The 26,042-nt window shown below is 39.3% G+C and overlaps 1 protein-coding gene across 1 annotated transcript; it reads left to right on the plus strand.

Moving 5' to 3' along the window:
* The first annotated feature begins 45 nt into the window (after positions 1-45).
* LOC135894236 (scaffold attachment factor B1-like) lies at positions 46-26,042 on the plus strand. The gene is made up of 21 exons (XM_065422300.1): positions 46-234; positions 992-1,079; positions 2,448-2,509; positions 2,590-2,796; positions 3,833-3,895; positions 4,997-5,024; positions 5,911-6,409; positions 6,811-6,857; positions 13,776-13,876; positions 15,531-15,680; positions 15,778-15,857; positions 17,392-17,531; positions 18,915-19,006; positions 19,294-19,400; positions 21,106-21,399; positions 22,611-22,748; positions 23,455-23,497; positions 24,100-24,221; positions 25,322-25,434; positions 25,569-25,649; positions 25,963-26,042. The coding sequence occupies exons 1-20, from the start codon at positions 46-48 to the stop codon at positions 25,622-25,624; spliced, it is 2,619 nt and encodes an 872-aa protein (XP_065278372.1). The 3' UTR covers positions 25,625-25,649; positions 25,963-26,042.

Raw genomic sequence — 26,042 nt, forward strand, 5'->3', positions numbered from 1 at the left:
CCTGCCTAGTCCCGCGCGCGTGAGAGCCGGAGCAGCAGCGGCGTCATGGCGGAGAGTCAGTCAGCGGCCGGGCTGGGGGAGTCTGCGCCCTTGGGTGGGGCGGCTCCCCCCGGCTCGGAGCCCGAGACCCGGCGGCTGAGCGAGCTGCGGGTGATCGACCTGCGGGCCGAGCTCAAGCGCCGCAACCTGGACAGCGGCGGCAACAAGAGCGTGCTGATGGAGCGGCTCAGGAAGGTGCGGGGCGAGGCGGGGGTGGGGGAGGGGGCGAACGGGAACGCTCCGTCTGGCTCCTTTGTCCCCGCGCTGAGGCGCGTTGGACGCATGCGCGTCCCGGGCCCGGCGGAGCGCTCTCCCCGGGAGGGAAAATGGCGCTAACCCAGGCCCGGTTCGAGCTGCTCAACTCCTCCCCGCGGAGCTGGGCCTCTGGGGCGCGTCCACCCAGGCCCCTCGTTCCGCTCCTAGGACCACTCACTGCCCCCATCACAGCCCCTGGTGCGGATACCCTTCATGGGGGGCCTCTAGCGCCCCGACCCACCCCCTTCTCTGGGGCCCCCCTCCCTCGGGACCCACCCCCTTCTCTGGGGGCCGCTAGTCCCCCTCCCTCGGGACCCACCCCCTTCTCTGGGGCCCCCCTCCCTCGGGACCCACCCCCTTCTCTGGGGGCCGCTAGTCCCCCTCCCTCGGGACCCACCCCCTTCTCTGGGGCCCCCCTCCCTCGGGACCCACCCCCTTCTCTGGGGGCCGCTAGCTAGTACTCTGCCGAGCCTTTAGATATGATGCTGTCATTTACAGAATAAATGTCCTGCTGCTGATTGTATTCTGGTTTATCTGGGAAATGGTGAGCAGTGCATCTTGATATAGCTCCTCCTCGCTCCGGCTGTTTACTGATGGCCAATATCTGACTCCCCTATATGTGAGATGATATTGGGAAAATGGAAACGGGCTCTTGAAAACTCACCAAACCAAAAATGACTTTCTCTGTTTCCAATAGGCCATTGAGGAAGAAGGGGGAGACCCTGATGAAATGCCAGTGGCTTCAGAAGTTAGCAATAAAAGAACACCAAAGAGAACTAGCAAAGGTACAAAACAGTTGACACTCCTGGTTCACAAGTAACTTGTGTCTACATAGTCTTGCTTTTCTTTCTTTTGTTAGTTTTCTCTAAGATTACTTGTAATTTTCTGTTTTTGTTCCAGTTTCTGTTAATGTACAGCTGAAATCATGCTATCAACTACTTAAGCTTAGCACTGTTTCCTTGACCAATGAAGACAATTTAAAATTGTATTATGAGGTTCAAATATACCTTATGTTAGTACACCTTCAACCATAAAGTGGACATGGTCTTAAATTGCAAGTGTATTTTTAGTACTCATGACAGTGAATACAGGATTGTGCCAGGCATAGGAGAGACAGCTGCTCTGAAAGCCCCCTTAGCAGAGTTTGTGTTTTAGAAAGAAATCCCTCCTTTTCTGAAAGGAGTTAGTTTAATTATGAGTAAACTATGTGGTTGCAAAACCTCAAAAATTGGCTTGGGGCATGCATTTTCTGAAATTGCTTGTAGCTCATTTTTAAAATTTGACTAGATTTCAAGTTGTCACTTGAGTTTATATTGGGCCAGTTGTCCGTATATCCATTATGGTAGTACTTGAGAACCAGAAAGTGAAATTGACTATTTAACATTTATATCATCATAAGTTTGTCTAGTCACAGACATAGCTAAACATGATCCATGTCCTAAAGACCTTGATCCTGCAAAGTGATATTGTGGACCGGCTTGCAATATTGGGATCTAAATTATAAACTGATAATTGACTAATCTGTTTTTGAGATGAGCAGGACATAAATGGAAAAAGTGAAATATTACGATTCTGTTCATTATATTGGTTTTTAAAATTTCTTTTTTAAAAATGTATCTTTATACTGTCCTTTTATTGAGGGGTATAGGGATGAGAGAATGATGTACGGAAATCTAAATAGTCACCTGTGGTATGACTACACTGCAGCTGCTACAGCAGCATAGCTATGATGCTGCAGCAGTGCATAGTGTAGACACTTCCTACATCAATGGAAGGGTTTTTTTCTGTTGATGCCGATCCACCTCTCCGAGAGATGGTTGCTAGGTTAACCTGGCCATGTCTACGTTGGGGGTTAGGTTAACCTAACTACAGAGTTCAGGGTGTGAAATCTTTCACAGCCCCAAGTGACATAGCTAGGTCGACCTAAGTTTGAGTTGGAGAACCAGGCATTAGACACACTACACTTGTTCAAGTTGATGCCATTTAATGACATTGTAGTGGTAAATACAGTCCAGATTATCTGCAGCCTAGAATCAGGGTCTTAATGATTAATTTTTGGAACAAACTCAAGGTTGAATAGCTAATTTAGCAAAGAGGGTGTGTATTCTGAAGAACATAATTGCTCTTAATCCTTTGAATAATGCTGTTTTCAGGGCGAAAACCAGAAGAAGGCATTGAAGACAATGGACTAGAGGAAAACTCTAGAGATGAACAGGTATGTGAAACCATGATGAAGATTAAAGAGTGTTGCTTTCAAGCCACAATGAATATAGAACTATTCTTTTCTTTTTACAGGAGGATATTGAAGCAAGTTTGGATAACTTGCAGGATATTGACATGATGGATATTAGTGTGTTAGATGAAGCTGAAATAGATAATGGCAGTGCTGTAGACTGTGGAGAGGATTACAGTGCTGATAATATTCTTGACTCACTGTCTGATAGTAAAGACAATATTGATGCAGAAATGAAAGAACTTCCAGACCAACTTACAGAAAATGAGGTAGGTAACTGGAGATATGACTTTTCATATATTCAGTTTCTGAAAATTGTAGATGATAATGCCTCACTTAAATGTCAGGAATCAAAATTTATTTATTGCATGCTAGTTTTCCACTTAATGGAAATAATTTGGAGGTCAAACTTTTTTCATTTCCTCCACACCTTCTATGTAAATAATGTCCTTGTTAAAAATATTTGGGTTTTAAGTCTTTGCGTATTCTATTTTGCCCTAATTCTGTGTTCTCATTCTTTTAAATTGTACCTTCGTATGTCTGAGAGCCTTGTGAGAGACCCAAATATGCATTATTGTACAGTATATTTTCACTGGGCTGACACAGAATTTTAAATATTTTGCTCACTTCAGGGTTCCCCTAATGTTATGTTCCTCTATTTTGGGAATGCCAATTTTGGACTAACATTACTATTACATCTTAAATTCTGCCATTGCAGTGCTGGCCCCTTAATCTAGAAGGCAAAACCTCTGGTATTCTACAAGTTAAAACTGCTCTAAATCATATAGCGGGGCTTTGAGGGATGCGTCTTATTGTTCATCTCTCAGCAGAGTCCAAGAATGTTACTTGTAGGACATGCTTTGTTTCCAAAAAACCCAGAGTATGAGTCCTGTGTTAACTAATTCAGATTACTTTTTTCCCTTTAGAAACAGGAGAAGCAAGGCAATGAGACATAACAATGTGTAAAGCTATCAAACAAATTAACACATTTTCTCTTCCGATCAGAAGCTTTTTTTAAGTGCACAAGACCATTGTAAACTGATGTTTTATTGCTGATGAAAATTTCATTAAATTGTTAGAAAAATTATCCTGACATTTTTCAGCGTTCTTGGGTAGTATTTTGAGGTTTGGGAGCAAAAGTTCCTCTCACTATTGGTAAATATTTATACCAATGCTATCTCCCTGGGAAAGTCAGATAAAGTAGTGTTGTTTCTCCTACCTTCCAATATTTTATGTAGGTTTTTATCTGTAAAGCTGTAGTTAATCTTTTGTAAGGAGTGAAATATTTTCCATTCAATCTTTCAGGAAGACTGTGAGGAAATTGGAAACAACGTAGATGCTGCCTCATCTGATTTAAATATCATGAAGGTAAATTGAAATTTTAGCTCTGCTGCGGGTTATTTTCAATCCTACATAGAAAATTGCCAGTTAGTCTCTCAACATAATAAAACTGAACTCAACTCTTTTACTCTAATTGTAGTTCATATTATGATTTAGTATAGATGTTGTGATGCTTAATAAAGTCATAATGACAGTGGGGTCTCAGCAGGGCAGTGCCTACTTATTTTGGAGTCTGGACACTACCTTTGCTCATATCTATAAACTGAGCACATCTGCCAGTGTTTGCTGCCCGCTTTGAGAAATCATCATCCTCTACTATTTGAGTTGTAAATAAAAGTGGTTTTAGTTTGGAAAGTTTAACTTCCTTTTGTGTAGGCACCAATATAACTGAAATACCCCCGCTATACATGTTTTGATTTCCTTTCTTTTAGAGAGGAAACAAAAAAATACCGCATTAATGCTAACATTACATAATCTGATGTTCAGTTCACTTCATTTCCTTTTTCATCATTGTGAATTACAATGGTTAGTACAAATATGCAATATGTTTTCTCCATATTTATTATTTTTGGCATGTTAGACATAAATGTTCTTTCTAATGCCTTTAGTATTCCGAGGCTTTGTCTACACTAGCACTTTTGTGGGTAAAATTTTTGTCGGTCAGGGTGTGAAAAAAACACACACACCCCTGACCAACAAAAGTTTCATGGACAAAAGCGCCAGTGTGGACAGCGCTGTGTCCACGGGAGATGTTCTCCTGCCAAAATGACTACCACTGCTCGTTAGGAATGGTTTAATTATGCCAGCAGGAGAGCGGCTACACAGGAGACCTTACAGGGCACAGCTGTGCCACTGTAAGGTCCATAGTGTAGATATAGCCTGAGTTAGCTAGAAAGACACATAACAAATGTAGCTGAACTCAGGTAGTTTTGATTTATTTTGTGGTTTTGTTTAAGCAAATTCACATTTATATAAACAGTCATTTGAAATGGTTCTAGATGAGCCAGTTTTAAATACAGTATCTGAATTACTGTAACTTCAAATAGTCTAAAATTCTATCTTTGTAATTTAGACTCAGTTTATTAGGTTTATAAAAGTGTTTGAAATGTTTTATTTTTTTCCTTGCAGAAAATCGAGGAATCACCCTTGGAGCCAGGTACTATTAAAGAACAATGTAATCCCATCTTTTCAACTAACCCTTTTTAAAACACTAGTTATTTTAACAAAAAATGCAATGTTATAGTTTGCATTATTCCTATGGTGGACAATCCAGATCATGCAAGGATCATAGAGATTGGAAACCCAATCATATCCCCAGATCTGTGAACTAATGTCTGTCATTTAAATATTTTCACTGACATAAAGTGGTTATTTAAAAGCCTCCTAAACTACGTAAATGGATCTAGAAAAGTTAATTTCAGTTTAAAAGCTAAAGATTCTACATGTTAAACAGATCTTGTGATATCAGAGTATCTTAATTTTTTAACTAGTAGAGCAGAAAAGGCAGTATAAAGCCATTGTAGGGACCTAAAATTTAAAAATTAGTAACTGGATACAGAAGAAAGAAGACAGTTTCTTCATGGAAATTCCATACAGATTCTATTCACTTTCTGGACTGAAAATATACATCAGAAGATGTCCCAGTTTTCATGTTGGAGTGTCTGCTAAAAGAATTTCACAGAAATTAGAAAATTGAACTTTCAGTGCATTGATACATTCAGTTAAGCATCTTGGATTGTGGAAGTTAAATTGAGAAGAACCAGAACTGAACAATTTCATGAAGAATGTCAAGGACCAGCCAGAAGGTTTTTATTAAATCTGTGGGGGCATTTTCTTCCCTATAACATTTGGGCTTAATATAATTTGTTAGGCTGCAAATAGTTTAGAACTTTAATATTGTGTACATTAGGGTTTTCCAATCTCTGTGTAGCTTAGAACTTCTCTTGGTGTTAGTGTGGCAGCCATGCCAGTTCCACATTTGTGATTGCTTTATTTCCCTGGTGATTAAATCTTGTGCCATTCTATTCCTGTTAAATCCGTAGAAAATGAGAAAATACTCGAGATTTTGGGGGAAACTTGTAAATCTGAACCACTTAAAGAAGAAATTTCCGAAGTGGAGCAGCCATATGCACAAGAAGCAAGTAACGCCGTGGCAGGCAAAAAGCTAGCAGAGGAAGAGGACGCTCTTGCTGCCAGTCAGTCGGAGGAAGATGCTTTAGATTTGGACAGCAAGTCAGCACAAGATCTTTCAAGGAAGGAAGCAAAGCATTTAGTTGTAGCAAAAGGGGAGACAAGTGAACAGACAATAGATGAAGAGAAAATGGACTCTGAATCTTTAGTAGTAGAAAACATAAGTGATCAGAGTAGCAAACCATCACAAGGTCTGGAAGCCTCTAGTGGGGAAACAGCGGATAAAGATGCAGGTCCTGAAACCAAAGATAGTAAAGAAGATGCCAAGAAAACAGAAGACAAAGCTAATTCTGAAGAATCATCTGCTACTAAAGAGTCCTCTACCAATGAGGGCGGTGATCAGAAAAAGAGGTTTGTTTTTTCTCAGTTTTAGACCAGATGCTATCTTTTTTTATTGGTCATTAAGTGATGCAAGTAAGCTGTTTCCTTCAATTGGCCAGCAAGACTGATGAAATTGTAGTCTATTCCTAAAGAATCTTTTATTTCTTCTTGTGCAATTTTTAACTGATGGTTTGATTTTCCTTCCTTTCCTCAACCTTCAAAGGTTGTTTTATTAAATTCTTATTTTTATCTTCTGCCAGACATAAGTTTAAGAATCTGACTTCCCTTATTTCATGTCAGATTTCTTAATACAAGTTTGCAAAGGTGTCTTTTGTTTCTCAACTAGTTTCTGGTAGGTATTTTAATACCATAATTTAGAGTTAATTTTCCTTTTTGTTTCCTTATTGATTAACATTAATTTTTGTCTTTAGCCCTGAGGAGGACAGAGATACAAAGACAGTGTCAAAAGATGAGAAAGGTATGTTGTAAAGGAAAATAATCTTCATCCTAGGACTCATTTGGTAAAACTTGTGTAATTTCTTTGCCTTTTTTGCAGAGTAGGTTATTGTAAATGTACATAATTGAAATCAGTGGAAGTGCTGTTATTGATTTAAATGATTGCAAGATTTGTTTGTCTTTCTATCTGCATTATGTAACCATTGTTTAAAAAAATACTTAGTGTGTACCATGGAAAGCTTATTGTTCTAATCATTTTCTATAGATACCAGGTGACTATATCCCACAAATTGTAACAGTGATTTCAAAGAAAACCTTTAATATGTGGCAAATACGTCCTTCAACCAGTGAAGGTGCTTATGGACACCTCATTGGGTGAAGAGCTTTTCATAATTCTACTCAGTTTGATACATTTGTTTCATATATTTATATATAATCTTCTGTTTTGCTAAAATAAGGATTCTAATAATTGCATATAAATCTAAATTGCAATAGCTGTACACTTCCATGTCAGTCTTCAAAGGCTGCCTCCCTCAGTCAAATTCTTTTTTCTTCATGGAATCTGTCTTTGTGGATCCCACTTATGGGGCATGTACACACCATATGCAAGTAAGATCATGATCTTTCACCCAGGAGTGTCAGCTGGGCCTCATTGCCTGTGCATGTCCTTATACCTCTGTCTCACCTCCCCATTCAAGGGTATGTAGGCAGTGCGGATCCAACTGCCTCTCTGTTAGCTCTGACCACTCCAGCAATAAAACAGAACTTGGCAGTGTCTGCCTGCTGGCACCTTTTCATCAAATCAGTTTTGTAAATATTAGTAATTGCTGTAAGTATTTACGGACACTTTTCTGCCCTTTTGGCAGTCTCTTATTCATTTTCTTTAAATTTTCTTCCTCCTTCTGACTCCTACTTGGCACCTCTTCACCTAGTGGCTGAGCCTAAACGCTGACATCGAGTCAAATGGACTTATTCCATTAACAGATAGACACTGTTAATGTATTATCTGTTTTTCTGAAGGCCACATTCTGGACCATATGCTGATCTTTTTCCACCAGAACTCATCACTCTGTAGCTATTTCTACCTTCTTGAACAATTCATATAGGGAGCATTGGGTTTGGAAAGACGTTCCTCTGATTCCAAAAAGAGACTTTGACTCCCAGAGATTCCACCTCTTCAGTGCCTTAGGTCCCTCACCAAAAAAGTAAAGTGAGCTGTCATGGGATAAGAGGGGAAGATCCTCTCATGGATTGGTAACTGGTTAAAAGATAGGAAACAAAGGATAGGAATAAATGGTCAGTTTTCAGACTGGAGAGAGGTAAATAGTGGTGTCCCCCAGGGCTCTGTACTGGGACCAATCCTATTCAACATATTCATAAATGATCTGGAAAAGGGGGTAAACAGTGAGGTGGCAAAATTTGCAGATGATACAAAACTACTCAAGATAGTTAAGTCCCAAGCAGACTGCAAAGAGCTACAAAAAGATCTCACAAAACTGGATGACTGAGCAACAAAATGGCAGATGAAATTCAATGTTAAGAAATGCAAAGTAATGCATATTGGAAAAACGTAATCCCAACTATACATATAAAATGATGGGGTCTAAATTAGCTGTTACCACTCAGGAAAGAGATCTTGGAGTCATTGTGGATAGTTGTCTGAAAACATCCACTCAATGTGCAGCAGCAGTCAAAAAAGCAAACAGACTGTTGGGAGTCATTAGGAAAGGGATAGGTAATAAGACCGAAAATACCATCTTGCCTCCATATAAGTCCATGGTACGCCCACATCTTGAATACTGCGTGCAGATGTGGTCGCCCCATCTCAAAAAAGATGTATTGGAATTGGAAAAGGTTCAGAAATGGGCAACAAAAATTATTAGGGTATGAAACGGCTTCCCTGTGAGGAGAGATTAATAAGACTGGGACTTTGCAGCTTGGAAACGAGACGACTAAGAGGGGGGATGTGATAGAAGTCTATAAAATAATGACTGGTGTGGAGAAAGTAAATAAGGAAGTGCTATTTACTCCTTCTCATAACACAAGAACCAGGGGTCACCAAATGAAATGAATAGGCAGCAGGTTTAAAACAAACGAGGAAGTATTTTTTCACACAACGCACAGTCGACCTGTGGAACTCCTTGCCAGAGGATGTGTGAAGACCAAGTCTATGACAGGGTTAAAAAAAAAACTAGATAAGTTCACGGAGGATAGATATGTCCATCAATTGCTATTAGCCAGGATGGGTAGGGATGATGTCCCTAACCTCTGTTTGCCAGAAGCTGGGAATGGGCGACGGGATTACCTGTTCTGTTCATTCCCTCTGGAGGACCTGGCATTGGCCGTTGTCGGAAAACAGGATACTGGGCTAGATGGACCTTTGATCTGACCTAGTATGGCCGTTCTTATGCCTTTGTAAGTAGGGACTCTGTGCTAAGTCTCCTTACTAGTATTGAGACAGGGTCAGCAAACCCTTTGTTCGGCCTTTCTGGATCCTCCAAATTGAGGTTGGCCAACCCAGTCCATAGTATTTTATAGGGGCTTTTCTAGATTCCAATACAGCAAAGGAATACCTTCCTCAAGACAGATTTGAGGCTGTCATGTCCCTGATCTTCATCCTCAGGGAAACCCTTCAACAACAGCAAGAATCTCTTAAACTGTTAAGTTACATGGCCTTGTGCACTCATGTGACACTTCTTGCAAGTCTTCACCTTCGAGGCTGGCTGAAGTCTTATTTACCAACCCACCAAATACAAATATTTGCCTCGTGTTTCCAACTCGTATAGTAGTTTCCTTGGACTGGTGGATCTATCCCTAGTTAGGCTGCAAAGAAGAGATACCATTCCTGCACCTCTCCTCCCACAGCGATAAAGATTACAAGTGTCTCCATAGCAGGTTTCTGGTCCATTTAAACTACCTACAAATGTAAGGCGTGTTGTCCTGGGAAGAATCCTTACTCCATATCAATGTGCTGAAACTCGAGACGTTTTGACTAATTTAAAGAGCTTTTCTGATGCTCCTGAAAAGAACCACAGTACAGCAACACCTCGGTAAAGTAATATTTTATATCAGTAGGCAGGAGGGTGCCAACTCATCCTCTCTTTGTCAGGAGACAATCAAGCTATGGAATTAGTGCCATCGTTACAGGATAACTATCAGGAACAAACAATTTGGCATAATTGCCTCAACATTCAGTATTCAGCCAACCACTAGTAGTTGCTGACGGACTCCATCCTAAAGCCTCTATTCTGCAAATAGAGCCCTTCCACGGTATACCTGTTTGCCCACAAGAACATCAAATGCTTTCTTTTTCCTCAAATACCAGCCCAGGATCCTTCCAGGATTCTTTCCTTCGAAACTTTGAGACCCAAGGGCTGGTGGAAGGACCCAGGACATCCAGAAGCACATGTGGCATTAATAGACATGCTCAGTAGCTGCTTCTGAAGCTGCGGGAGTAGCGTTCATTTAGGGCGAGCAGTTGTTCAGGTCCCACACATTCACTAGTTGAGAGCTGTGCCAGTCGCAGTTTAGGTGAGGGAGGAGGTGGAGGTTAAAAGGGGGGGTTGTCTGAGAGAGAACAGAGCAGAGCTCAGTGAGGTAAAGGTTTGTAAATTCTTACCTGACTTAGCTGGGTTTGTGGGGGGAAAGATAGTACCCTATAGAGTGAGCGCTTCAGAGAAATGCAGGAGATAGATATTTTAAATGTTGATCCCAGTACCTCTACCACTTTGGTTATAGGCTTCAGATTTCTATTTCACCAACAACTGAGACCAGGAACTATTAATCCAGGGGCTGGAATCCTTCTAGCTGTAAGGATTCCCAGATTTTTGTTTGCTGACAAGGCTCTGGTGTGTTTGGCAATATCGCTATTCTTTTCCATTCTTCTCAAGCTCTGAAGAATCCAGGTGATGCTATACATATTAGGGCCACACTATAAAGACTGAAAAATCCCCTGAAATAGGATCAGTGGGGTTTTGTTTATATGTGCGTGCTAAAGTATAGAAGTGCAAATGTTATGTTGAAACCTTACATTTAAATATATATAACAGCAACAAAATGGGACAGTTTGTAAATCTACCGATGTTTCTATTACATTCTAAAAGGTTTTATTTAAAAATATTCATAAGTATTCCAAATACTGTTTACGATATTTTTGTGTCTTAAATCTTTGTGTACTAAGAAATTGTATAGTACTCTCTTTGAAGCTGACTGGGAACAGTTAACAGCTGTTCAGGGTTTTACATACAATAGCCATGAGGTTTAACTGCATAATGCATAAAGAGAGAACTCTGGCTTGTGCTTCAGAAAAATGTTAAGCTGAGGTGCAAGAAAAAGGGGGAGTGTAATAGTTATATGTAATATTTCTTCATCTGCCCCCCTTCCTGTTACACAAATGGTGCCAAAAATTGGACTTGAGACTTGCACGGTTTTAACTGATTTCTCTTTCTGAGACAATCAGTATCATTCAGTCAAAGAGATTAGAGTGGTAGTATATGTGTGTGCATGTACTGTATTGATTCTGTTGTCTAGCACTATGGATACTTGCAGACATTTGGGCTGAATTCCTACACACCCATTCTCATCAGTGATGTGTCTCATACTGATAGTACAGAAGCAATAAGGCGGGCTGATAGGTGGGCATATGGTCAGGTAATTGATATACAGAGCTTTGAAGGAGAACAGTTTTATATGCTTTGTGAATGTCCAGATCTTGCCTCCATAATACACAGAGGGGGAGAGACTGTGTGAAATACACAGATTAGTGAAGAAATGGGTTGTGATATCTATTCACCATAGGGTTGTGCTACTTATATCCACTAGAACTGCTCACAGATTCCCAGCACAATGATCATGGGGATCCTGAACATTCTGATGGAGGATCTGATACTGACAGACAGACTATTTACACATGTGGCTGACAAACTAGAGGGTTAACAGGTAGTCATTCAGTGGAAGCATCTGTTCCTGCTGTAAATCTTTGTCTTAAGAGCAGGTTTTGAAATCTGCCAGTGAGAGACAGAATGACAGATGTAAAGTTTAAATTGAAATGTTTTTCGGACAGGTCACCCAGACTCAGTGGAGGGGTTGATTATCCTACCTGGCAAGCTCAAACCAGAGAATTTATGGAGGGTGTTGAAATCAAGATAAAGAGAGGGAATATCACTGAGAATGCATTGATCCCAGCAGTGAGGATAGCTTTAGTAGCTGGTATCCAGGCAAGTGCTGGAGACTGTTTTTAAGAGTCTTGAAAAGGCATATGGAAGAGTAGAGCGAGAGCGTCAGAGCTTAAGCCTCAGTTTCTGAAACTGATCAACATACTGGAGAACAGCCTGTGTACCTGAGCAGATTACATGCATTAGTCCAAAAAATTCTTGAGCTGGAGAGAAATATGCAGAATTAGACACTTGTATACAAGACCAGGTTGTTGGCACAAATCATTGCTAACCACACTGAGGATCACAAGGGTTTTAGTCCAGATGGTCGACAGAGAAACATTTCCAGTGCACAACTCTTGTTGGAAGTGAGAACCTGATTTGGAAAAGAGAACTTTGTCAAGAGAAGAGAAGGGCTTTAGTATATGAACTTCATACCCTCATATCTCAATGCCTGTACTTTGACCCATCAACCTTTTACCCCCAATCAGGGATACTGCAGATTATGTATTCCTTATGCCACCTGATCTTAAACCAGACTTTGCATCCTCGATAATCTGTACGTTATTCCCTGATAACCAGAAACTTCTATCCTCAAACTCTGTTCACTTTTTTTTTTTAACATCTTAATAAAATTTTTAAAGCTAGCCTGCATTTGGTGAAGGAACTGAAAGGAATATTAGAGCAGTTCTAAGAGACTGAAGGAGAAATATCTCCAAACTGAGCAACTGTTGGTTCAATTGCAGATAGCTAGATCAAGATCTGCTCCACCCAGTTAAGGAGGACATTTGACCACTCAGAAGCCTAAGGAAATTGGTAAGCGAGTGGTACTAGGATTGATAAAAAGACATGTTTCAATTATGGACAGCAAGGACATTTCATAGGTGGCTGAAAACTCTCCCAAGCCCAATTTAATGCATTGACAGCACATCAGGTAATCAGAGCAGAGTAGACCCACACCTGTATAGGGGTTTTGCAAGGCAGAGTTGCCAGCTGGAAGATCTGTGTGCAGAATACAGCTCAAGTGGAAGCCAGTAAAGCATTTCAACAGCTAGTAGAACCTGTTTTTCAGGGCTATGCTTATGTGGATGGATCCAAGTGGGTCACTCAGTGCATTGCAATTTGTTACCCATGAGTAGATAGGCCCCCTCCGTTGGGCCTCAAGGCCCACACAACTAAAGCGAGACACCCTTTTCAGGATGCCCTAAGAAGTTTTCCTATATCAAATCTGCAAGGCTGCCACTTGGAGCTCAACCCATACCTTTAACAGCCATTTATACCCTGGATTAGGTGATTGAAAATTTTACCTTAGAAATACCTAAAATCCATTTTTTTCAAGTCACTTAGGTTCCTAAGACACGTAGGCCCATATTTTTAAAGGTATTTAGGTTTTGCTGCACTCAGCGCCACAACACCTAACTAACTGATGAGCCTAAATCTCATTTTCTAAAGGGATTTAGGCACTTAGGAGTCTAGATTGAATGGTCAAAAATTCCAATCTCTCACGCATGAGGAATATTTGTGCCATAAGTGGGATCCACATGGACAAAACATCTCTTAAGAACCACAGTTATCTAAGGTGAGTAACCATTCTATTTAGTGGAGTGTGAGTGTTTGTAAAGTAATGTACTATATACTTCGATCTTAAAGGTACTAATCATTTTCAAGAGTGTCAGTCAGTGAAGGTAAATTTTACAGTATATTTCAGTTGACCTGTGACTAAAGAATGTGAACTGGAATTGCTTTTTTTAATTATGGTGAAATAATGAGTTTTCTTTTTGAATTAGGTCGCGCTAGTAGCAGTTCTGGTAGAAACTTTTGGGTGAGTGGACTTGCCTCCACTACTAGAGCTACAGACTTGAAGAATCTTTTTAGCAAATACGGAAAGGTAAGGTTTTTGATCCTTTTACCCCAAACTAGCTAACAATATTTCTTCTCTTGGTGTTTGCTATTTAAAGTATTTTAATGGAATACCTGTACCACAGATGAAGTACAGGTAATTGGAAGTGTAAATTGTCAAAAATATTCTTGGTGCACACAACAGCAAATAAGATGTACTAATCTAAGCCATTTAAGCTTTTGTATTTTGTCCCTCACCCAATACAAAAAATATCCTTTCCTCTCCAGATCCTAGTTTGAATCAATTTAGGCTAATGGCTTTAACACCTGAAAAAAGGTTTTGTATGCTGCTGTTAATGGTGTGCTGAATTAAATCCCATAACCCCTGTTAAGAGGAAAATTGGAAGGGCTGATTTAATAGATGATGGATGCCAAAATTAGTAACTTCCCTCATACATGAGGGAATATTTAAGTATTTTCTCAGAGGTTCAGTAGCGTACTTTAAAACGACATTGTCAGATGATAATGCTTAAATACTGTCCCCACTGCAAGCGGTGGCAATGGCTTTCCGCAAATTTAACTTGAGAAAAAGCAAAACTTAATATATTGTGATCTTGTATTAAATCAAATGAATTAAGTTCAGCACATCCGGGGATTTGTTTGAATTGCATGTGGTTATTGCATTTCATGCCAAGAAAATTAACTATGTCAAACTACATTATTAAAATGAGGTGTACTCATTTTGCTTAGTTTAATCCAAAATTTCATCTGATGATCTGGGAGGAGATGATTCTAGAGAAATGACACAAATGTGAATCCAAACTACCGGTGACAGCTGTCTTTGTATTTGCCTGAATAATCTGACAGCAGTGACTGTAATTCAAACAAAAGAATCCACGTTCTTCTTTGGAATGTTAATTATGGAGAAAGTTAAACTTACAAGAGGCAAAAGTACATCTACGGTAAATTACGTGTTTGTTAAAAGCATATTCCACCTTCAGCTGCACTTTAAAAAGGGAAGCCTATGTGAATTTCTGATTTATTCCCCCAGTATAAAATGTGCTGTATAGACTTTATCTGCATAAAAAGAGCTTTTATGGAAATACTTATCTATACGTGCTGTTTCAACATTTTCTTCCCGGTCTTCTGTAGCGTACTTGAAAATTGCATATAAGTAGGCTTTTTAAAATCGTATTTTTGGTGAGTGCTTCCCGTCTCTCAAACTGAATTGTATTTGAAAAAAATTAAAATTAGGTAATATTTTGTGCCAATGACTGAAAAGTCACATTTTTGATATTGACATTGTGACTCATCCTAGGAGATTGTTGAACTAGTATCAACACGGGTGGAAATTACACTTGCCCTTGACCGTTGTTCTTCTTGTTGCCATTCATCAAAATGATGGTGGTGATGCACAGAAGAGCTAATTGATTTTAGAGGATTTCTTATAAATAGATTTCACATTGTCTGCTTTTCACCAGTTGAACTTTTGCAACATTGCACTTACAATGCTTGGTTCCAAAAGATATTGTTTTCATAGTTGTTTGTCACTTAAAAACAGATGTTCCAGGTATGATAGGCTGCATTAGAGTAGGTAAAAGAGGTGGGGGAGAAAGAAGCTAATATTTTAAGGTTATAAATGGGCTGTGTATGTGTGTGTTGTGTACTTCTATTAGAGTGACACTATAATTGTCCTCCTTAAGGTGGTTGGTGCAAAAGTGGTGACCAATGCTCGCAGTCCTGGTTCTCGCTGCTATGGGTTTGTTACAATGTCTACAGCTGAGGAGGCAACAAAATGTATTACACACCTTCACAAAACAGAGTTACATGGAAAAATAATTTCTGTAGAAAAAGTAAGTGATAATTCTCAACAAAAGATAGAATAACCCCGTCTAAGAATTCCTAAATTACTGAAATGTTTCAACTGGTGTTTGTCAAATATAATTTCAGGCAAAAAATGAACCTGCTGGGAAAAAACCTACAGAGAAAAAAGAGAGTGAAGTGAAGAAGGAGACAGTTGTCAGTGAGAGGTATCATTTTATAGATTCTATATCTGAAAAATAGTTTGATTGTTTTGGGGTATTTTCTGCTTTGTCTGGAAAAACAAAGCTGTGTTAAGTGAGCAAGGTGAATACACAGAGGTCTGGAGTGATGCATGCAAAAATAGGAATATGAATGGAAGCAATATTTGTGTTTCGTTGTCACATTTCTGGTCACATGTATGCAGTCACAAATCAAATCTGTATCTGATTATCTAGGAACTAATAAGGCTTAAATAGCAAAAAAAAAAAAAAAAAAAAAACCCAAAAAAACAGTAAAAATGAGTTAAAAAAACATTGAAGACATAAATCCCTGATTGAATTTCATTAAAAGGTCTCCACCCTGACTCCCCTGTGTAGACTTTGAAGTATCCTGATTATTGTTGGGGGTGGAGAAATCTCAGAAATTGGTTATTTTCCTTTAATGCTAACTTCCCTTGTATGCACTTGGAACCTTACTCCCTACCTCAGTTGCATTTCTCAGTTCCATTTTCCAGTTCAGTTTTTTTTTTTTTTTTTTTTTTTTTTTTGGCTCTCTGATGTTTTATCGTAATGACTGTTCTTTCTGATCTTTATTACCAAATATACTATTATAAAAATTAACAGTGAGTGAAGTGCAGATATTTCAATTGCATGCCTGGTTAGGCATATATAAGACCCATGTTTTCTCAGTCATAGGCTTTTTGGTATATCTAGATCTTATGGCAGCCTGCAATAAAGCCTGCTACACGTCAATATCATAAACCTATAAAGAGCGCCACTCCAGAGTTCTGATCTGTTCTTTAGTCTGTTCCCGTACTAGAGCTTTTTACACATGAGAGATTCTCTCATGGAACAGGGCTACCTAGTGCTACTGGGATAACCAACAGTTGGAGAACAGATGTTCAAGATTCTGTTCCCACCAATTGTTCTTGTCAGTGCCACACTGCTTTTCATTTTAGGAATACGTAGAGTAGCCAGAAGGGTTCAGATAAGTCCTCTGCTTTAAATGTTTTCTTGAAGCATAACTCTCTTGTCAAATGCTGTTTGATAACTAGTTTTTGGCTTTGTTTAATTTAGCCCTCACCTCTGGAAACTTAATTTTATGAGAGGCTTTGCCCACCTACTGTATAGTGTCAGTTTTGTTGGGTTCAGCAGCCATGCTACAAAAACCCTACTAGTTTAACCTTGGTTGCCATGTTTTCTCTCAGGAATCTTCTCTGGCATTAGGCACACCATAGTGTGTGTTTTCCTATTGTGTATAGTTCAGTTATCCTGATCTTATGCTAGGCCAAAACTTCTTTGAAGCTGTACAGTAGGTTCTGATCTTTTTCACTTCATGCCAACAGAGGAATTAGCATCTTCAGTATCAGTGCCATTGAACATAATGTGCATCTCTTCCAGAGACTTAAGCCAATGCCTTATATGCAAAAGGACATTTATATCAAGCTGCTTTTATCTCAGACTTTCTGCACATTCATATCATTCTTTGTCAATGTGGTGTTGAGTTTTTTCCTTCAGTTTTAAATCAGTTTATTTTCTATAGGTCTGGCAGTGTTAAAAAGGATGAGAAGACTGACCAACAAGATGATGCTAAGAAAGCAGAAGTAAAAGATGAAAAAGAAGAGAAGGATAAAGATGAGCTGAAGTCTGGGTCATCAGATCAACTGAAGACTACAAAATCAGGTAATTTAACTGCTGTTTTGTTAGAGTATTAGGCATGATTCGTGTGGATGCTTACAATTGTGTCTTCCCAAACCAAATGATTTAATTGTTTTGTAAAATCTTTTGGGATTGTAAGATGGAAGGTAGGATAGTACTTTTTTAAAAATTGCTGTAGCTGACTAAGTTTTAGTCATCATATTAAACAGAGTTATTGTGCATAATTTTGGGTGATGAAATGCTGCTGGTGTTCTGTCAAGACTTTGTGGAACTGATCATTTGAAAAATGGAGTATTACATGCACATATGTGAAATAGTCACAGTTACACAGCTACCTATGTTATTATTAGCCTTGATGTCTATCAGGTCCATTTTTAGGGTGGAAGCTTAGAAACAAGCACTATTTGCTATATATGTTAGGATACTTCAAGTGAATGCAATTAGAAATAGGATGTGTAGTCAAAAAATGTCACACAGGACTTTTACGTCGCCCTAGTTATGTAGTAAATGCTGGGTAGAATGAGAAAACATAGGATTTTGTTTTTCTATTTCAACTTCTCTTATGTCTCCATGCCTGATATATTTGTGAACACACAGGGTGGGTAATTTAATCAAATATAACTTAGGCCAGGTCTACACTACCGCGGTAGTTCGACAGCTGGCAATCGAAGTTCCGGGTTCGATTTATCGCGTCTGGTCTGGACGCGATAAATCGATCCCGGAAGCGCTCGCCGTCGACTGCGGTACTCCAGCTCGGCGAGAGGAGTACCGCGGAGTCGACGGGGAGCCTGCCTGCCGCGTGTGGACCGCGTCTGAACCGCGGAAAGTTCGAACTAAGGTATGTCGACTTCAGCTACGTTATTCACGTAGCTGAAGTTGCGTACCTTAGTTCGAATTTGGGGGTTAGTGTAGACCAGGCCTTAGTAGTAAACTAAACAGTAAGTAAAACTTACCCATAACTAGTATCTGATGGAAACTGCCAAAATTATAAAACTTGTGTCTTGTTTATGGATTCTGTTTCTTTGTTATAACAATCATTATTGAATGATTCAGGTTATGCTGACGAGTGCATTTCATATTTAGTATCTGTTGGTTTTAGAAATTGAAACAGTTGTATAAAAATGTATTCACTATGTACCTGATCACTTTGATATCTCTTTAATATCAAGTAGCATCTAAAAGTCTTACAAGGGATCTGCCCCTGGTGTAACTCAGTTTGTAAAGTAGCAAAGATAAACTAAAAATGTTGCTTTATGTTATGGGTACAAATTGCAGAAGTCACTTCTGTGAAACAGCATTTTGAAAAGGCGGTTAATGTTAAAAATGTTCACGTTTTGAGGACTTATGCCATTGAAAGTCAAAGCTCCCATTATATTATGTAATCTCCTTTTGTTGTGGTTTGTGTAGGAAGTAAGGGAGCAGAGAGGATAGTAGTAATGGACAAATCCAAAGGAGAACCTGTTATTAGCGTGAAAACTTCAACTACATCAAAAGAGAGAGTAAGTTTAATTTTTTGGGGTTCAAAATTCCCATTAGTAAAATAGCTTTTAAATGGCTGACATCACAAAACTCCAGCATTGCACTCAAGCTAAGACATGTTTCTTTTGTGAGTTTTGTCTGCACTTATAAAAGGAATAAATACATTAAAAAAATTCATGCAGAGACTAAGCTCTCACATACCATTTGTGAAAGGAAGGGATTTTGAATATTGTTTGATCTGTTATCATAATTGTGTTCTTAGAAATGCACTCCAGTAAGCCTTTATCAACTTTTATATTTACTATAGAGCCTTAAGAGCCAGGACCGCAAATCAGAGAGCAAAGAGAGACAAGGTATTGTGCCATTCGACAAAATCAAAGCACAGCGAAAAATTAGAGAGGCAGAACAACGCCGGTAAGTTCAATGGCAAAGTTGTTTGGAATTTTTTTTTTCTTTTTAGAACTTTGGTGACTGACTTCTCACTAAAGCTATTTAAAGGGCACATAGTCCTTTTATCGTTGGTATATGAACTATAGTTTTTTTATTCAGTTAAGCATTGCCCATGTAGATGCCCACTGTCAGGTCACACATCAGTAGGCCACAAGCCCAAGAAGAGACTGCTAAGCACTGATTGTTGAGGTTATTCATGTACCCTCTTTGGATCTGAACATATGTGAAAACAGAAAAAATGTACAAAATGGAAAAGTCAGAGGTGACAATTTGAGCTATATGTGAAAACCTAGCTCAAATTGTCATCCTCTGCCTTTTCCATTTTGTACATAGGTTTAATTAATGTTAAGTATTCTCTGCTGCTTGGCTCCAGGCACACAAATGATCAGGCAAGAGAGAGGAAAATCCCCCAAAACAATTCCATCCCACCCAATTCAGTGCTTTCAGGCAAGTGCCTAAGAGGAAGATTCTGTCTCAAAATCAGGGGCAGATTTTCATCCAGACTCATTCCATCTAGCAGCGTGAATCTTAGCTCCCTTTTAGGTAACTAACCTTGTCAGACCATTCAAAGTTTACAAGTAATTCGAAATTTTAAAAAAGCTGGTTACGCATGTATGCAAAGTTGGGCTTAAATTGCAGCAAGGGAGGTTTAGGTTGGACATTAGGAAAAACTTCCTAACTGTCAGGGTGGTTAAGCACTGAAATAAATTGCCTAGGGAGGTTGTGGAATCTCCATCATTAGAGATATTTAAGAGCAGGTTGGACAAACACCTGTCAGGAATGGTCTAGATAATACCTAGTCCTGCCGTGAGTGCGGGGGACTGGACTAGATGACCTCTTGAGGTCCCTTCCAGTCCTATGATTCTATGTATAGAAATATAAATGATGGTTTACCAACCGTCCCTCAAAGCTGCATTCTCTGTGTCCTTTCAGCTCAGAGAGGGACCTAGTGCAGATGCTTATTTATTTCTGATACTCATTTCATAGTGTTCTATAAAAGGATAACGGTAGTACTGTGTCCACATTCTAAATTCCCTGATCTTTACTCCGTCTTAATCAGTGCATCCATTTCCCATCCTTTGCAAAATTTCACAGCTTATCTAGGGAAAGCTAAATCTGGGTAGGGTAAAAAAAAAAAACCCAACCCCTTTCATAAGACTTCAACATGGTTTTTAGTAATTTTTTTTTTTTTTTTTGGATAAATCCAGAGAATCTGTATCTGTTCATAGATCTAAATAGATTAGACTCTGTATTCAGTTTTCAGCCCTCTTAACAGTGGATATTCCAAGGTAGTTCTTGATGGGAAGAGAGGTTACTCAGTTCTTAGCCTTTGCAGATTCACACTAACCCACCCTCCTTTCCTGCTTCTTCACAGTCCTTGGATGATATTTTGAGTAATAGGAATGAACTTAGGGCATTTAGGATCATGGTCCCTTGACCTCGCACCTAATGTTCAGATCTGTGAGGATGTGCATGCTACTGTGGCGGTGATATAATTGAACTCCAGTTACAGGTGAGCAGCCATCCTCAGTGCTGAATACCCCGTAGCCTGTTAGAGGGAACCCCCAACACAAATCTAGGATTATTGCAGTTCCTATTTTTGCTTTGTAATTCATTTTCAGCATTGAAGGGTTAAATCTTTACACCTTTTACCTTGCTGTTTATATAGCACCCGTGAGCGTCGGGAGAGACAGCAGCATTTGCAAACCATACGCGAACGAGAAGAAAGAGACAGGCTTGAGATCGCTCGAGAGCGCCTACAGATTGAACGAGAGCGCCTGGAGCGAGAGCGGATGGAAAGAGAGCGCCTGGAGCGAGAGCGAATGCACATAGAACATGAAAGGAGACGAGAACAGGATCGCATACAGCGAGAGAGAGAGGAGCTGCGTCGTCAGCATGAGCAACTTCGCTATGAACAGGAACGGCGATCGGCACTGAGAAGACCATATGACATAGATGGGAGGTAAAAACTCCAAATACAGTGAGTTAATGATTTCCCGTTTGTTGATGCAAGTAGAAAAGCTAGCAGTCCTTAGATTCTCTCTGGAAGTCCCAAACCACGGAGAGAACTACGTAGGCGGACAGTCATTGATGGGCTTTTCTGTCAAATGCTCCACTAGATTACATGCAAAAATGTGCTTGTCACTATTAAACAGTTCAGTCAGTAACCATTCTTAAACACATTAAACTCTTCATAGAGTTACCTATAACAGTTCACTCTGAATTGAGAAAACTCAAAATATAGTAAATTCCCCTAAATCCCTACATGGATTAGAAGATCCATGTAATTTCAAAAAACCTACTTCGATCTATCTTTATCCCTCTGTTGCTGATAGGAATCTAATTTTGACTGGAGTTCAAGCAGTCTGTTTTAAGAGGCCCTCAGGGAAAAGTTGACTGAGGGGTTGTGTGTGGCACGCTGGGATGTAAAGCTACCTTATGCTAGCTTGCCGTGCACCAACTGTCTCTGTGGACCTTGCTGCTGCCCACTAAAAGTTTCCGGGTGTACTGAAGACAGGTAGATCAAAGCACAGTAGGGAACTTTTAGTGCACAGCATCAGAGTCTACACAGTTAGTGCATGGCAGGCCAGTACAAGGTAGATTTACATCCCAGCGTGCCCTGCACTAATAGTTCATATAGACAGGCCTTGTGACAGATGGACAAATTACTGTAGAAAATCTTAAAACAAATGCAGATAGAAGAAAATATTTCTTCTCTTGTTTCAGCACATGTACAATAAGGTAAAGATTGATATAGGTTAACTCAAAGCAGTCTTTTTTCTGAAACTCAGATACTGTTTTGGCAGATCAGATTTTAATAATCAAATCTAATTATTAACTGTTCAGATATATCACAGAATAGAAATGGAATAATGTATTTCCTTAATTTAGATTCAAAGAAACATGGACGGAACTGATTAACAGTGTAATTCATATAATTTTTGTAATTCTGTGTACACATACTGTAACTCATAACTTGTACTGCCTCAGCTCTGCTGTATTCCTTTCTCATAACTGTCACCTCTCCTCTTCTGTAAGAAAATATCCTGTAAACAATTATGCTTATCTTTAAAAAAAGGTAGTAATTAAATGAGACTAGAGATGAAGAGAACGAAACAGAAAGATGATTCTATCTGGACTACAATATTGTATTAAATCTCTACTTTATTATAGGCGAGATGACTCCTACTGGCCAGAGGCAAAGCGAATGGCGATGGATGACAGATACCATTCTGATTTTAGCCGCCAAGATCGATTCCATGATTATGACCACAGGGATCGTGGCCGATACCAAGACCATTCTATGGACAGGTTAGTGTTTTGTTTTCCTGCATTGCCTGAAATCAGGTAAAGGCAATAGTATATTTAGTATGGCATTTTTCTCTATTTGTTTGATAAATACTGTTGGTTTTTTTTAAAAAAGGACCTCAGAGCTTGTCTATTCTTGTTCCATGCTGAAGTTTGTAAGTGTCTATGGGGTTTACTTGTGAAACCTGTGTAACCAGAAGAAACCTTACAAAACAAGGTGTTTGAATGTACTGTGTCATCAACTAAAAGCCTCCAACAAATTTGTTCAAAATGTGGGAAATAGCATTACAAGCAAAATTTACTGCAATAGGACTCATAAAGTCCCTGACACAGCATTGTGAGCACCCAGCACTTTTTTCCCATGACTAATTGGTTTCTTTCATATTTATATATTCCCAGTGTTGCAAGTCAGAAAGTTGCCAAATGTTTTAAAAGCTCACACTAACATGTAGACAAGATAAATGTCTCTCTACAATGAATATTCTATTTACCACCTTCTGTTGAGACTGACTAGGTTTTTAAACTGACCAGAATGTTTCACAGTTTCCATATGTGCAGGTGAAATTTGATACTTTGTAAAGATTGAGAATCTACAATTCCAGCAGAAACCTGTGCTCAGCAGCTGTGAAAATACAGCCCTAAATACTTTGTATACGTTACAGTTCAATAATGTTATTGCAAGATTCTGATTCCAATTGCTCCTTTTCAGGAGAGAAGGATCAAGAACAGTGATGGGAGATCGCGATGGGCAGGTGAGTTGTATTGGGTATATTGGCCTAGAGTAGCTTAATTTTTATAAACTGATTTCCTATACTGAATGTCAGATTAATTTATAGTGAACTAGTGTAAGAGATGCAGATAAGGAAAGGAAAACGTATGCATTATAAAATTTAATTTCTTTTTTAAATAGGTAAAAATGAAAACACTTGAGTAATCTGATCGCTTGTTCTATTTACTGGTACACAAATACATCAGAGGTAATTCCTCTGGCACTATAAACACAACTAGTGAGTGTCTCAGTATGGTAAAGTGTACCAAAAGGGTGCATAGAAAATGCAAAGGCACAACATAGAGGTAAAAGTGAGTAAGGAAGTCATTGGAAGAATTTAATTCCACACAGTAACTTTCAGATTAAACTAGACCAAAATGAAATTAGCAAAAAAGTTTTGAAGTTGTTTAGAGGAAAATTTTTGCTCTAGTGGTGACATTCCTAGATGGGCTTTCTGAAATCTTGCGATCCTAACGTGCTCTGTACTGATGGATAGGTTATTGAATTGGGTAAATTCTATTGACCAGCTCTTACCAAATTGAGGATCAGGTTACAGCATTCCAACGTGTACCCTTCATCTTTCAGCATTATGCAGATGAGCGCCATGGAGGACCAGATCGTCATTCACGAGACTCACGGGACAGTTGGGGTGGCTATGGGTCTGACAGAAGAATGAGTGAAGGGAGAGGGATTCCTGCACAGTCTCGGTTAGTATGTGAAAATGAGGGCAGTCTTTCACCAGCACTTGCAATGGTCACGCTTCTTTGAAACTTCAAATGAACTTTTTGAAGGGTGATAGTAGGGAACCGGTTTTACCAGAGTAAATCCTCTCTCCAAATAGTTTCACTGAGGGTCTGTTCTCTCCTGGCTGTGCAATGGATTTACACATGTAGCGCCCCTGGGCATCATGGAGCTCTGTAGTAAGGAGTTGCTGTGCTTTGCCTATGTTCTCTTGTAAGGCTTCCTCTTCTAAGGGTCAAATTTGATTATGACCCTGGTGCTCCTGAAATTCTTTGAAGAGTGAGTAACTTTTAGCTAGTGGACTGAATTTGAGACTGTTAAATGGAAGAGAAGCCAGAATCTTAATGGAAAACCCAATATGGGACAAACCTGGAATCCCAGACAGTTCTTGTTTAACCATCATGCCAGTCTCAGCATGAATTAAGATTTTCCATCTGTATAACTGAAGCACTCACAGGTATTCAGTGAAATTACTCCATTAATCTTCCTTTTATCGCAATATTAAGATTTACTGTTTGTTACTTCTGTGTCTATTCACATTTGTCAGTTCCACCGTGTGGTTTTACCTCTGATTTTCAGTTGAAGTGGCAGGGACCAGCCTGGAAGAGCATTTAACTCCCTTCAGGAAAACAACCCAGTAAAAACGCTTCCAAAGCTGAACATTTTGTTAACTTTAAAATTAGATACTATTTCCTCTGAATAAGCCACTCTGCAGAACATGACAACATACATTGTTCTCAGATTGAATTTTGATTAGTGGGTTGGTCAGAATGGCCAGCCTGGATACTTGGAGAAGAAGTCATTGTGCATCAAATATACCCTGTTGCATAAATAGGATTAAGGAAATCCTATTTCCTCATTTGTTACATTAGGTGGATTGTTCAGCAACTTTATTACTGAGGTATGGTTAAACAGCTGAACATTGTAGATTCAGGATTGGTAAGCTTGTATCTTGGTAAATGATACGAATATGTTTATGAATGAGATGTTACGTTTGGCTTCACTGCATGCTATGAAACTGGTAAGAAACATACCTAAAGATTTTTCTTCCTTTCTTTCCTTCCAGAGATGGACGTGATTGGGGAGATCATGGTCGAAAGTTTGAGGGACATAAAGATCGTTCATGGCAGGGCAGTGCAGATGGAGGAATGATGGGACGGGATCATGAGAGATGGCAAGGTACACTTACTGCTTTATTGCTAATTGCTGCTTGACTTCTACTGGTAAACATAGAGCATTATTAGCATAAAGAAAGCAAAACTGGAATAGGGGGAATAATAAAGGGAATGCTTGAACATTCTTTTTAATTCTAGGTGGTGGTAGAGGCAGGCCAGGCCATGCAGTGCATCGGGGAGGCCTGTCAGGGTAAGCAAACCCTATCAAGGATAATTGGGGTTTGTACCTTTTATTCCCGTTCCCTTCCCTTTGTAACAGTCATTCCTTTGCATGTTTAAATTATTCAGCAGAATCTTTTGTGAGAGAACAAAAGTTATTTGGAGTTATGCAAAGTAAAATAATTCAAGAACGTTTGTGATTTGTCATTGATACAATGTCAGTGAGTAATAAATATTCCCATGATTTTTATCTGGTATGAACGAAAATCATACAAGAAATGCAAATGGCACCAATTGTATCAATTTGATAATCGAGGTTGCAGTGAAAACTTAAACACTTTGAAGAAAACTTAGTGTGTGAATCTCTTTGTAGGCGTGGAGGCTTCATGCAGAGTGGCAGCCAAGGCCAGATGATGCATGGCGGAGGGATTCAAGGGGAAGGATTTGCAGGCC

Source organism: Emys orbicularis, chromosome 24, assembly GCF_028017835.1.
Source record: "Emys orbicularis isolate rEmyOrb1 chromosome 24, rEmyOrb1.hap1, whole genome shotgun sequence".
NCBI lineage: Eukaryota > Metazoa > Chordata > Testudines > Emydidae > Emys > Emys orbicularis.

Excerpts from the sequence above, each read along its gene's own strand:
- LOC135894236 (XM_065422300.1), top strand. The coding sequence starts at position 46 with ATGGCGGAGAGTCAGTCAGCGGCCGGGCTGGGGGAGTCTGCGCCCTTG. Across the intron at positions 19,401-21,105 it reads AGAGAGGCAGAACAACGCCG|CACCCGTGAGCGTCGGGAGA; the intron begins GTAAGTTCAATG and ends CTGTTTATATAG. Across the intron at positions 25,435-25,568 it reads GGATCATGAGAGATGGCAAG|GTGGTGGTAGAGGCAGGCCA; the intron begins GTACACTTACTG and ends TTTTAATTCTAG.